This window comes from Haemaphysalis longicornis, unplaced genomic scaffold (genome assembly GCF_048455015.1).
Source record: "Haemaphysalis longicornis isolate Haplotype H1 unplaced genomic scaffold, Haemaphysalis longicornis Haplotype H1 scaffold_11, whole genome shotgun sequence".
NCBI classification, from domain to species: Eukaryota; Metazoa; Arthropoda; class Arachnida; order Ixodida; family Ixodidae; genus Haemaphysalis; species Haemaphysalis longicornis.
The window spans coordinates 122954075-122967588 of record NW_027526214.1 but is presented as its reverse complement, the minus strand read 5'-3'; the positions used below and the strand labels follow the sequence as shown (position 1 = coordinate 122967588).

At 46.6% G+C, this 13514-nt stretch overlaps 1 protein-coding gene across 1 annotated transcript in view; it reads left to right on the top strand.

The window, feature by feature from the left end:
• LOC144160985 (beta-hexosaminidase subunit alpha-like) overlaps nt 1-13295 on the top strand; it is a 196522-nt gene extending 183227 nt beyond the window's left edge. The window contains exons 13-14 of the mRNA XM_077692049.1: nt 7169-7273; nt 13053-13295. Coding sequence (XP_077548175.1) covers nt 7169-7273; nt 13053-13116 — 169 coding nt within the window. The 3' untranslated portion in view covers nt 13117-13295. The remainder of the gene's footprint in view (nt 1-7168; nt 7274-13052) is intronic.
• Nucleotides 13296-13514: the final 219 nt, after the last annotated feature.

Below are 13514 nucleotides of genomic sequence, written 5' to 3'. Positions count from 1 at the left end.
GCTTCTCGTATATAACCCATTCCGGCAGTCATACCGCTTCTTGGGCACGCACCAGTCTCCAAAACGAGGCTCACCTTGAGCCGTGTAGCCAGCTATCTCAACCTAAAAGAGATATCGCACATCCCCGTTCTCCCCGACGAAAGCCAACGTAGCTATGAGTGAAATGGCATAGAGTGAAATGGCATGCGCGCCCGGAATTAAAATTATGTTGTGTAATAATACCGTGCTTGGATCTGTCTCAAGGCAGCTGATTACAACTAAGGAGGATCGGCGAAGCGCTAGACCCGTTGTCTGCCGCGTACAATTTAAGCCATTCCACGGACGGTTCTGTCCGCAGGCTCAGCGCAGCGAAAATGAACACGTACGGTTTGACGGTTTGACCCTGTCGCAGCGAAAAAAAGCTGCCCATGTTTTCAACGTAAGGGTCGGCACTGCCATCCTTACACCAAAAACGGCGAATAAAGGGCGTATAGTTTCATACCAGCCCTCCAAGTTCTGACTTAAAAACAACAAGCGCTAATCAAAGTAGCTTTTCTCTAATATGCCAAGTTTTCAGCAGCACCTTATCAAAAACGCAGTTATTGTTTTTTCTTCTCGAAATTCCCAATGCCACCGCTATGTTTCTGTTATTGTATCAGTCCTTCGCTATCGAATGAATTTTGGCTTGCTGCCAGCATTCGTTCGGAAAATGCCTTTCCATCATCAATACAGCAGTCAAGCTTGCCGTCACGCGAACATCTGCCGTCATCGCGCAGCGTGCGTGCCAAGTTTTCGGCAACACCTTTTCAAAAAGGCAGCTTTTGTAATTTTCTCGCAACGGTCAATGCCAAAGCTATGTTTCTGTTATTACAAGCGCTTCGCTCTCGTGTAAGTTTTGGCTTTCTGCCGTCATTCATTCAGAAAATGCCTTTCCATCATCAATTCAGCAGTCAAGCTTGCCGTCACGCCACAATCTGCCGCCATTGCGCCGCAAGCCTGCCAGCATGGAGGAAGGTGCTGGAAGGTGCTGAAAGGTGCTGGCAGGCATGCCATCATGCCTGCCAGCACCTTCCAGCGTCTCCTTCCAGCAGCTTCCATTACAGTTTCTTACGTACATCAAGCTTTCCAAGGCGACCATCAAACGCAATCAACCTTTCCAGCAATGAATCTTGATGGTTGGTTGATGGAATTTTCAACAGGGTAATTCAGGCTATATCCAAATGTTGTGTTGGCGCTGATAGAGAGTTTTGGCAATGAGCAGCAATTCGGATTTTTCAGTGCGGGAGATACCTAGTGACTGCATCGATGCCTTGCTGCCAGGTGTCCTGCACTGCACTGACTCTACCGTCACCGACACTCCAAAACATGTCCCAATTGTCCCGAACCGTACGCTAATTTTGAACACTGCATTTTTCCCTGCCCCATTGCAATTCAATCTACAGATTTTCCACACCCTCCTCCTTCAAGGTGGTTGAATTGGCTAGCCTCGGACCAGCTCACGGACAAGTAGGTGTTGGGGAACTTGTCCCGGGACATTCCCGACGCTTAACGTTGGATTTGAATAAAGTTTTTCCCCCTCCTCCGCTCCAAAGGTAATAAGTTTCCTTTTTTAGGAGCACAAAACCTTTCTTACTATTAAAAACTACAAGCGCCGGAGCTTTTACGAATATATTGTAGGGTAAGCTACATTGGCCGAAGTTGAGCAGTTTCGCTAGTTTCGCGTGCACCTTGAAGGACCGTGCTGCGCAAGCGCGAGGGGCATTGGATTGGATTAGACATGATTAAATTGGATTGGATTGGACATCCAATCCAGTTTGAGTACGGGTGTGTAGAAAAGTGGCTCTGCCCGTTCGCCGGTCTGCGCATTCCACAGGAGTGACGTCATAGCCACGGCAGACGCATTGGCGCCAGCGCGTGCCCAGCTGTGCGCCTCCGTTGCGCTGTAGCCAAGTCTGACGCTGCGCCGTAGCCGTTTGATAGCCGTTTCCGGTGGCTCCTGCAGAGCTGCGCTGCGCATGCGCGAGGAGCAGTGACTGGACTGGACTGGATTGGATTGGATTGAATTGGATTGAAAATCGTTTTAGCACCAGTAAGCATGATAATTAGGTAATCCTAGACAACCAGGAAACCTAAGAATAATCGGCTGAATCTTAGCTCACGCTAAATATATTCTTGCAAAGCCGAGCTAAGCCACTTGCATTTTTTTATCCCGCGTCCTGCATTACCTAGCAGGAAATGTCAAACCTACTCCACAAACCTCCGAAACTCGGCATCAGCTTTTTATTTAAACGCGCCGTTTCATTTCGCAGAAAACCAGATTTTGGTCCCTTCCACTCTTGTTCTCCTTGTAAGTTGTAAACAGTAAACCGGGCAATAAGCGTTTTTTGCCAAAAAACACAATTTGCGCAGCCATAAGCCCGTTTCGATCCTGCGCAATCCGGTTCCGGAACTACCCATAATTTTCATGGAAGTGTAAGCGCCGCCTCTGTGTTCGCGTTGACGATAGCGCCAGCTTCTCCTCTAGTTATTATTTCATGAATCTCTATGGCCTCTTTCATTCCCTTCGCTCTCTCCTCAATCTCCATCGAGATTCCCAGATTTCTCGGCTCTCCCTTACCCGTCAAGGTCAATGGTTACTGGTTCAGGAGGGTATATCTCCAATTCCCGTCTCCCCCATTACCCCTCCCGACGCAATTTTGGCGCCCAACCTTCGTATTCTCCCTCTTCCGTCAAACATGTCCCCTGTCCTTCATTCAGGTCGTCGTCATTAGGCCGCGCAGCATCATTGTCCTCTTTTCGCGACCCACGAATTGCTTACACAGATGCCTCCTTTGTGGCGCCTCGAGGCTCATGCGGTTACATTCTGTACCACCCTCACCTTGCTGAAGCAGAAACCCGCACTAGCGGCCCGTACCTTCACCCTCCGGAAGTAATGTCTCTTGAGGTTCTCGCCATTGCTCATGCCCTTCAGTCATTTGCTTCTCTCCCCCCACCCCCCCCCCCGTCCCCGAATACACAGTCTTTTCTGACTCTCACGCCGCTATTATACAGATACAAAATCACTCACTACCTTCTATACTTCAACAGGAGGTCGAACGAGCGCTCTCCGCTCTACAGCCATCCATCGTTTTCCTCCGTTGGGTCCCTGGACATTCCGGGATTGACGGCAATGAGTTGCCGCATCAACTCGCCCGCGAAACTCTTCACCGGGCACCGTTGATACCCTGGCCCGGGCCCTCAGAGGACGGTGCGAGGCTCTTTCTTCGCCGTACCATCAAGGAGGTCTAGCTTCAGCTCCGTCTTGACAAACACCTCTACCCGCCTCCTCACACATCACTCACCGTAACGGAGGCTCGACTCCTCCGGCACATCCAAATTAATGCCCTGATCACTCCCGCCCGCCTATTCCTCTATCGCTATAGATCTGACCCCTCTTGTCCCAACTGCCCCATTGCCTACGCTGATTTACCTCATTGCCTCTTCTACTGCCCGGTGGCTCAGCTATCCGACTCGTATCCCTCCCCATCCCTTTCCATCCCCACCTGGACCGACTGGCTTGGCACTGAAGGAGAAGAAGAACAGCGCAGACTGCTCGTCCAGGCGGTGTACATGCTCGGCCTGTAACTTCGGCCGAATAAAGGTCTTTTCTCTCTCTCTCTCTCTCTATGGCTCGATCCACAGGAATCGCAGGGCGCTTCTGTCTCTTTCGCGTATCACCATTTGCAAGTATGCCTTCTTTATGTCGGCTACTAGCGCCGCGCGCTGATCACGAAGTAATAGAAGGTCAGCATCCAACTTGCTACCATCTCACAGACGGCCAGTAGCGGCCTTTGTTTATCTTGTCTATCTCCCGCTTTCATCGATGGCGCTGCAATACCACTAAAGTACCAGTATTCGCACATTGCGTCTGACCGTATTTTTATTACGGTCGATAGTAATCGTTTCTGAAAACATAAACTATGACTCGACAAACATGGTCATGTAAGAGGCTGTGCCACTTATGTCAGTTGGCCAGTGTTGGGTCAGATAAGTCCAAAACGTCCGACGGGTGTGTAAGGGAGTATCACCCGGCAAAGTGCCGCACTAACTGGTTCGATGTTTACGTGTTCCTTCGTAACGTTTATTGTTTGCCTCACCCTAAATGCAGCTTCAAGATGCCTCCTGGGCTTAGCAAGCGGGAGGAAGCGGTATTGCATCGCCTATGTCTCAACGTGGCTTACACTCGGCATTTCCTTTGCAAAATTCAGCAGGACTCATCACCACTCTGTCCAACTTGCCATATGTAACAGAAGACACTAAACACGTCATCTGTACCTGTCCAAATATCACAGTGCCAAGGCAGACTCTCCTAACATCTTTGTGTATGCCACACCACGCAGGCCTTGAACTAAGGGCAGTTTTGGGCCCTTGGTTGGACCCACGCCAGGCCGTACGATCTACCAAAGCTCTGTTGGCGTTCTTGCGTAGCACTGGCTTAGAACAAGTGCTATGACCAACTTAACTTCGAAACCCTGTGTATGTGCTTTCGAAACTGTAAATGCGGTTGAACACTAGTGCGCAACACCTCGTTTTTTTCTATTATTTATTTATTTATTTATTTATTTATTTATTTATTTATTTATTGTTTACTTTAGTTCACACACGCTCATGTTCTCGTTAATTCATATAGCGTAGCATGCTAAGCAATATGGCTCGGCTAACCTCGCTTTTACCATTAAATGCATTCTCTCTCTCTCCATCATTACTATTGCTACAAAACGAATATACGTCCAATGTAAACATAGGTAGCTCATTCCGCATGCTTATAAGCCCTTCCCAACTTGATCTTGCTTTGGCCAGCCTCAGTTAATCGCCCAGCTGCACCATAGGTTCTGCTGCCGGAAGTGAGCATGGTCATTCTCTTTTTCCTAATTAGCTTATTTTAGTGAAGTTAGCGCTGAACGTGGTGCCAGTGTTATTCTAACGAGGCAATGTTGCGAATGAACCAAGCTTGCATTTAGTATTTTTGGCCCCTTTAAAAATGGAGTCATCCGCCGTGGTGGCTCAGTGGCTTAGGCGTTGTGCCACTGAGGTCAAGGAAGCGGGTTCGATTCCCGGCCGCGGCAGCCGTTTTCTGACGAAGGCGAAAAGCGAAAACGCCCATGTGTGCGAGGTTTCGGAGCATGTTAAAGATCCCCAGGTGGTGAAAGTTAATCCAGAGCCCTTCCTACAGCGTGTCTAATCGCCTGTGCAGCGTCGGCGCGTTAAACCCTTTAATTACTCATAATGAAAAATTGAGTTGAGAAGCCTACGAACTTTTTTTTTTCTCATGCTCTCTTACAGCAGTGAAGAAGGGACACAATGTCACTGCGCAAGAAGTGCAAGTGACGTGGAGGACTGCGAGTGCTTGCGTCTCAGTGTTTTGTACAACTGCTTATTCAAACCAGAAAAAGAGAACATGAGAACAACACGAATGTATCGTTGATGATGTTACTAAAGGCCTCCAAAAAATGGCCGGAATTCAAGTCAACAACACATTGAAAATTTCACGCAATATATTATACACCATGCACCGAAAAACCAAGAACAATAAGCCATGATATGTTGCCTGGTTATGTACGTTGTGACAAGTTATTCTAAATGATAACTTCGGGGAGATGGGCAGTATCTAACGCGAACTGATAGTATACACGAAGAAATTTACATGTAATTGAGAGTAATAATACGAAAAGAGATTCTTTGGTTGTGGAACTACAGACTAGGCATAATATTTAGTGCTGCTAGCAAGCGAGTGGCAAAAACGTTTTCAGACAGAGTGTAGAGCAGTAAAATAAAAAACTAGAAAATAGTTTTCAAGCCCCCTAACCGGTTCGGAACGGTTCCTTTAATTCATTCCGGTTCGGTTTAAGTTCCAAAATGGCGGAAAAAAATGTGTTTGGTTCGGTTCCGGTTCGCTGCAAAAAAAATCAGGAGTACAAAAAATGAAGTTACAACATCTTCCCGTGGGGAAGCCTGATGAGGACGCGAAGCATCATGGCGGTTCCATTGTGTTGCCATTATGTTGAGTGATCTGATGTTTACTAGCGCCAGAGGGAATTCCTCGTCCGGGTCCACAACGGTGGCAAAGGCACGCAAGTACTGTTGTGTTACGGTGAGTAGGCGGTGGTTCTCGATGTGCCGAAACTAGTCCAGCATGTTCTTGTGGATGCTGTCGTCTCTGTGGTAGAATCGGTAGTCTCCGTCAGCGTTGGTGAGGTAAAGATTGTTTACATTGGTGCAACGGCTGAGAGCAATGTACACGCCGTCCTCTTTGCAGCTTTGTCTTCTCATTCTTCTTCTTCGGCGGTTCCCTTAAGGGAAGATGACTACGGCGGTTGGACGTGAAGCTATCTCGTGATGGATTCTTTGGTTGGCATCCTTCCACAATCATTATGGTGCTGCGGACGGGGCGAGAGCAACGTACACGCCCTCCTCTTCGCAGCTTTGTATTCTTCTCCTACTTCATTTGTTCCTCTACGGGAAGATGACGACGGTAGTTGAACGAGAAGCTCTCTCGTGATGGATTCTTTGGTTGGCCAATCCCTAGGGGCATCCTGCCACAATAAGCATCAGAGGCGCTGCGGACGGGGCTGGTTGAGCTGGAAGGCGCGTGGCGCTTCCCGCCAGAGCTTTCCCACGGGAAATTCAACGTCCTCCTCTAAAGTTTTCAGTTCTTCGTTTCTGCTGACGTTCAGCTTCGCGTGCCTTCGTTGTATCAGTAGCTTGTTGACGTAGTTTGAATGAGTCAAGGACATAAGGGGCGTTCGTAGCACTTGCTCCTGTCCCGATTTTGTAGCGTAGTGGGAAGAGCACCGCGGACCTCCCGTTGCTGCCAGAGAGTCGTGGGATCGAAACCGGGCGCCACTAACTATTTCTTTTTTTATAGTGTAGGGGGAGAGGTGCGGACAACGGACGGACGCCGGGCATAGCTCCGAGCAAGAGATGCGTTGCATCTAAAATTCGTGTTGAGTTTCGGTATTCGGTGCAGTTCCGGTTCCGGTTCGACACCCTTGTTTTAGTAAGCAAGATTTACCGAGCTGTCTTGGCTAGTTTTCTAGATGCGAGCTGGGCTCGTGATGTTCGGCTCGTGACTAGGTGCTCGTGAACACGCATGAGCAGGTTTTGTGCCCTGATAGGCTGAACTCTGAAGCCATGTTGCGTGGAATTACAGGCCCCGGGCGTCGGCGGTGGCTGAGAGACTGTGGAGTCCCGTTTGGGCCAACAGCACGGAGAGAGCGGAAGCTAGATTCGAAGAAAACCGCTGCCGAATGAAAAGGTAATTATACACTGTCTTCAAATTCGCTGCTCACAGAATTTAGACTATAAGGCGTCAAGCATGGTGAACGCGGTGGTGAACACAGCGCTGCCTTTTCTGGGGGCACTAGGACATGATCGGGGCGTACGTTCATTGTCGCTGTGGTCGTTGCAAATGTATGGTTTACTTTGCGTGTCGATCATGTTCCTGCAACAAGTATTTTAAATGGGTGTTTGAAAGCGAAATTTTAAACAATACTTGCTTCTTAAAAAAGCTTGTAGAGCAGGGCACTTGAAAAGGTTTTCGCAATTGTTTACCAGGCACGCGGAGAGAAGACACGTAGCTAGGTACACGAAGAGACTTGGGAAAATTATCAACCTTTACTGCATATTTTATGAGTATATTCGTACTTCCTCTTTAGATATTACCTAATTGCTAACACAGCACAAAGTCGTTTCACATAATCCCTGAGGTATATATCTCTATATATTAAAAGAAGGTGCTTACAATACAACCGAAGAAAGGTTCAAAACCCAGTTTTCGTAAACGCGCTATGTAAAGCGTCTTTGACCTGCCAAATGAACTAAAGCAATGGCAAGGTGTTGTTACCAAGTCAATCATTATGAAGATGCAGTATGCTTTTCCCAGCGCCTATTTCAAGACCCCGCCATTACGAAAATTTTCAGTGCACATTTTTCCACAACCCTAGTGTTTGTGTGGCCTGCAGCAAAGGTAATATGAGGTATTCAACAGCGTTTAAGAAGACTTCCGTGAAAGCAGGAATGTTACTTTTGAGCTACCCGCTCACTGTAGAGTCGTTCTTCTGCAACTGATGGTCGACCATTCAGTTTAATGTTTGTTCGACCTGGTTGGCAACAGCGCGAATGTTATTTTTTTAGTTCAATTTTGAAATAGTGCTTTTCCAAAGCAGCTCTTGAGGAAGCGCGGCGTTGGGCCTGCAATCACACCGTCATTCTAAGTTTAGCGTTAAAACGCGTTTCACGCAGCGCCCTTTGTTCCGCCCTGCTGAGAACATGATTGCCAGGGACACAGAGCAGGGCTAACTTGAACTAGTTTTATTCGAAAGACCCGTGCGTATAAACGTTCCCGTCATTATCACACTCTAGCCGCCAATGCCGACTTGTTGAAGCCCTTTGAAGTAACGTCGTCTCCTTATTAATCCGACAAGAGAAGGAAAAAACATTTCAATGAGCTCGAAAGTGAGAGTGAAACCCTACTCCGGGAATACCCGTGTTCCCCTAGCCATTTCCGCCCTTGTCACCAGCAGAGTCTGGTCCTCCGGTTCACTGCTTGTCAACGGTGTCTCCTACAGCTCAGGAAAGAAACGGGTGGAGAGCGGTGGGAGGATTAGGTTCTGAGCGCATTCCATATTTATACGTTAGACAGTGCCAAGCTGTGGACAAATATTGCATAGAGACGTGTTATGTGCGGGAAACAATAAATTTCTTCTAATTAGGTGTACGTATGTCCCTGGTTGTAGTTGTACTAGAATTAAAGTGATGGTAGCTGGCCGCCACCTCTCACGACTACCAATTCAACTGTCCTCAGCAGCTGTAGAGCACCTGTTCACGGCGGCGGTCAGAACAGCGATACAGCAGAGGGTGCTGTATTTCTGTTTAGGTCCGGACAGGCCGCCATTGTAACTTGACCCTGACAACGTTCAACGCGCGCACTCGGTCCAGCGAAGGAAGCTTAGCTGTACTTCTAGATGAGCTCTCGGACATTAGGTGGGGTCTTGTAGGCTGAAGCGCAGTTAGGACTGCAGAAGGCTTCATGGAGCTTGCTAGCGTGCATATTCTGTGGTACAGCGGACCCCAGGACAAGAAAGAACACAGGGTTGAATTTTAGTCCACCGAGAAATAGCAGGAAACGTGGGGGCATTTTCCGGCATTAGTGAGTCACAGCTGTTGTGATCAAGCTAAACAAGCGATGCAGGTTAAAAATAGTGCTGGCCTATGCGCCAACAACCAGCTATGATGATGAAGCTGTAGATGGCTTTTACGAGGACGGCGAATCAGCAATGAAGAAGGCAACAACGCAGTTTATGATTATGATTGAAGACTTTAACGCGAAGGTCTTTAAGAAAAAAAATGGTAGAGAGGCCAGTTGGAACACACACAGATATCCCAGGCGATTTATGCGAAATTATTAGACGTATGCCCAGGACTGGAAGCATGTTTATCCCACCAGACTGGTAGTGAAGGCCGGTAGCTCGACCACTCGATGGCTTTCCTTTTTCTTGTTTCTTTTATGTGAGCATCGCACAAGTTATTTTTTGAATGTGAACATCTTCGACAGAACTCTGTATGGTTGGGTTAAACTTAAGAGGCAAATGCACCAACCAAGGACGTTTATTCAAAGCGGTCCCAACATTTCGGAGCCATCTCGGCTCGTTCATCAGGGGTGACTATGTACGACAAGAAGCAGCGGTTATATAGGTGTCTTCTTCTTTTTGTTTTTTCTTACTGGATTTTTGCCCTTGCGCGTCGGAGGCCTTGGGCGTAGATGGTGGGAAGGACTCCGAGGGATGTGTTCAGGCCTTGCCGGTTCCCTTGTATATGCCAGGACTCAAGCAGTAATCTTTGTGAGTAATTGGTTTCGGTGCCAATCACCTGCACGCCGCAAAGTTAATCCTGTGGTCAGCTTTTTCGCAGTGCTGGGCCAATGCACTGCGCTGAGTGTCGGACTTACGAACGTCATTTTTGTGTTGGCGGAGGCGTTCCGGGAAGTTCATGGTCTCCCCAGCGTAACTAGCGGGGCAATCCAGTAAGAAAAAAAAAAAAAAGAAAAAGACACCTATATAACCGCTGCTTCTTGTCGTACATAGTGACCCCTGATGAAGGAACCGAGTTGGGTCCGAAAAGTTGGGACCGGTTTGAATAAACGCCCTTGGTTTGTGTATTTGCCTCTTAAGTTATTTTTTATAACCCACCCAGGATATGTGACTGTTTCTGTCCTTTATGTGAAGCCATAAGCGGAATTCACAGCTAACTTTGGTAGCAATGCTTTGCTACTGAGGCTTGATGCAAGTCACGCTTGACACATTTCAGGCTTTGAATCACTCGGGGCATCACTTCAAGTAAGCCTTGTTATGAACAGCTGCCCTTTTAAGCTAAAAAGTGGCTTGAAGAATGTGGTAAAGTTCAGAAAAATACGCACAACAACACACATCGACGCAGCGACGGCCAGGTGACTTCGGTGTGCGTATCCGCCTTGTCCTACTTGCGGTAGCTGTATTGGTGCTATTGGAGCAGTTCTGCTGAACGACGCCGTCAAGAAGCGCGGAAAGGAGCTTCTTAAATCAGAGAACCGTGGGCTTAAAACTTACGGAAGGCGACGTTCTTAGCCGCCCGTACTGGTCCCGCGATGCAAACGTCATGTGGGAGAACGGAAAGCGAGCAGCAGTCCCCCGGTTTTCGGATGAGAGACAGAGATGAACTTTCAATTTCCTTGCATTTTTAAATTTAAAAATGGAATATTTATTACATTTCTTCACGGATCGTGATCCTTCTTTATACGTCTATCTCGCTGAGACACGAAGGTTCCTCAAGATGTAAGAGGGCCAAAATTTGACCTAGACGTAGAGAAATAAAACACACGAGATAAACTGATTCTCAAGCGTGGAATGGGTACATTTAACTAGCGCAAACGACGGACCACACGAGTAAGAAAAACGCAGGACGAACGCTAGTAACAAGAGAAACTAAAGGGTTTACACAAAAAAAAGGACGAAGAACAGGGCCCAATGTACTAGAAAGCAACGAATTAAGGACGGAAATTAAGGCTAGGTGGTTAGACGATAAGGGGTACATTTCATTAGCGCAAATGACGGACCACACGAGTAAGAAAAACTAGCATTTTAGTAACTAGTAAAGAAAAATCTAGCGTTAGTCCTGTGTTTTTCTTACTCGTGTGGTCGCTCTTTTGAATTAGTAAAATGTGCCCATTATTGTCTAACCAACTAGCCCAACTTTCCGCCCTCAAGTGTGTGTTATCTTTGTACAGCTAGCTCAACTTTTGGCACTCTTATGTCTTGTTTACCACCGTGCCAACTTGCCCAAACACTAATACTTACCCGCGTCCTTGATTAAACTTACCTTCCTTTGTTGCTGTGTAAAAAGCTACTTAGATCTAGCAATTCCGATTGCGCGCTTCTTGGCAACGCAGTCATATGTATATGCATTGGCAAGCAATGCATATACCCCCATATTGGTATTTGCCTATCTAATTTCAAGCTATGTTTATAGATTACATCCCCTCAATATTTCGGCAGCGAATATATCAGGCGTTTTTTTTTCAAAATAAGCCAGATCCACCTAACGTGAATTGTAGAAACGAGCGGACGTTTGTTACCGCACCAAAATGGAACGCTGTCAAAGCTATTACACGATATATTTTACCTGTCAGCTAGGGGACGTTTATCGCCAGAAGAAATGAAAAATTATGCCGGGAATTTGAGCAATATTGGGGTGATAAATGTGAATTTGGCTGAAATTGAACTAGAACACAGACGTTTATATAACGTTCTTATCAAAATTGTATATAAACACACTTTCAAGCACGGTGCGATTGAATGTTGGTGAAAAAGGCATTAAAATAGGCAGCAGTCCTTCAGGAACAGTAAAAGTATACATGGAGAAAAGGTGAGTCCTTTTGGCACCATTAACAGCTTTTTTCGAATTCTTTACTAGGATAATATTCTTGGGAACGCCTGAAGGCGCTCACGAAGTGAGCTAGCTCTTCATTGCTTTGCCACGAATTTCCAAAACGCTTCACAAGAAGGTTGTTGTTGTTGTTGTTCCTTCACTATATTGGCGCATACCCAATCAGGGGATCGGCCAAACATCAGTCGCTAATTCGAATGAGATTGCTGCCTAGGTGGATGATTCCAGGAAAAGTTAGAACATTTTGGAAGCTTTTTTCTTCTTGTGTTTGAGGAACCGAGATTGCAAATTAGTCAGTATTGAAACAAAAGAAAGAAAGAAAGAAAGAAAGAAAGAAAGAAAGAAGAGGAACAAGAAGAAGAAGAAGAAGAAGAAGAAGAAGGAGGAGGAGGAGGAGGAGGAGAAGGAGGAGGAGGAGGAGGAGGAGGAGAAGGAGGAGGAGGAGGAGAATACTATTAATAACAAAAAAAAACGGCAATGGATACGTTTGGAGGGGTCTGGTGAGGTTCAAGAAGGCCGCTCATGTCTTCTTCTTCACCTTAATGAAGTGGTTCGTACTCTCAGAGTACGAGAGGGAGATTTGCCAGGTCTTGTAAGCACTAAAATGGTAAATACGGGTGTAAAAAACAAATATAACCGTAGTTATTACATAGGTACGGGTGCGACGAAATGAAATCATTGTATGACATCTCAGTTTCATTTCGTCGTTCTCATGTGGGGACAGATCTTTCCTAATCCACGGCTGAAATCATAATACCTCAGCTGCGAAAGGCAAAAAAAGAAAAACGTCCGATAACACCAACGAAAGAGAGTCAACAGTCAACCCAAAACCAAAGCCTTCTTAGGAAAATGGATTTAATTCATTTTGATCCACGAAACAGCAGGATCTGGCTCAATTTCGGTAAGAACTGCGAGCTGCGTACACGTTTTCAGGCCGCTATCAGGCCGCTATCTCTTGCCACCTCTTTTTTAGGGGACATTTCCCGAGTTTTTCTTGTCGCTGAGTTTTTCCATGTTTTTCTTATCCGACTTAGTTTCGGTTTCTGGATCTGATGCATTTAGAAAAAAAGCGCCTCATATGTGACCCTGCAGGTAAACCAATCTAATTTTTACAGGCGAGGCCTAGAGGTGCAACCCCAAAATGGACCTGGTTTCTGCAAGTGCGACTACATAGCTTAATCAGAAGACCCGTCGTCTTTTTCAGGCAAATAAAAATTGAAATTTGCAACTTGTTTCAGTTTGTAAAACTTGTTAAAGGTGCGTAGTAACACCATAAAAGCATCAAAATAAGAAATACACCATAGGAAATATTAACTTGCCCATATAATTGAACAGGGGAGCTGTAAACATACCAATAAAGCTGACTTTAGAAATGAATGATAAAAGCGTTTTTTTTCTGTCTGCCGCACTCCACTTACAAAGATGTTGTCGCTGGACATGGGTGGACAATGCCCCATGGTGCCATGGCCCACCATCCAGGATGACGAGGGGGTGGCTGGCATTTACCCGCGCGGGTGCTAGTGTGGCCGTCATGTAAATAATGTCACGTAAAGAGAACAAAGTCGACGAGTGTGTGT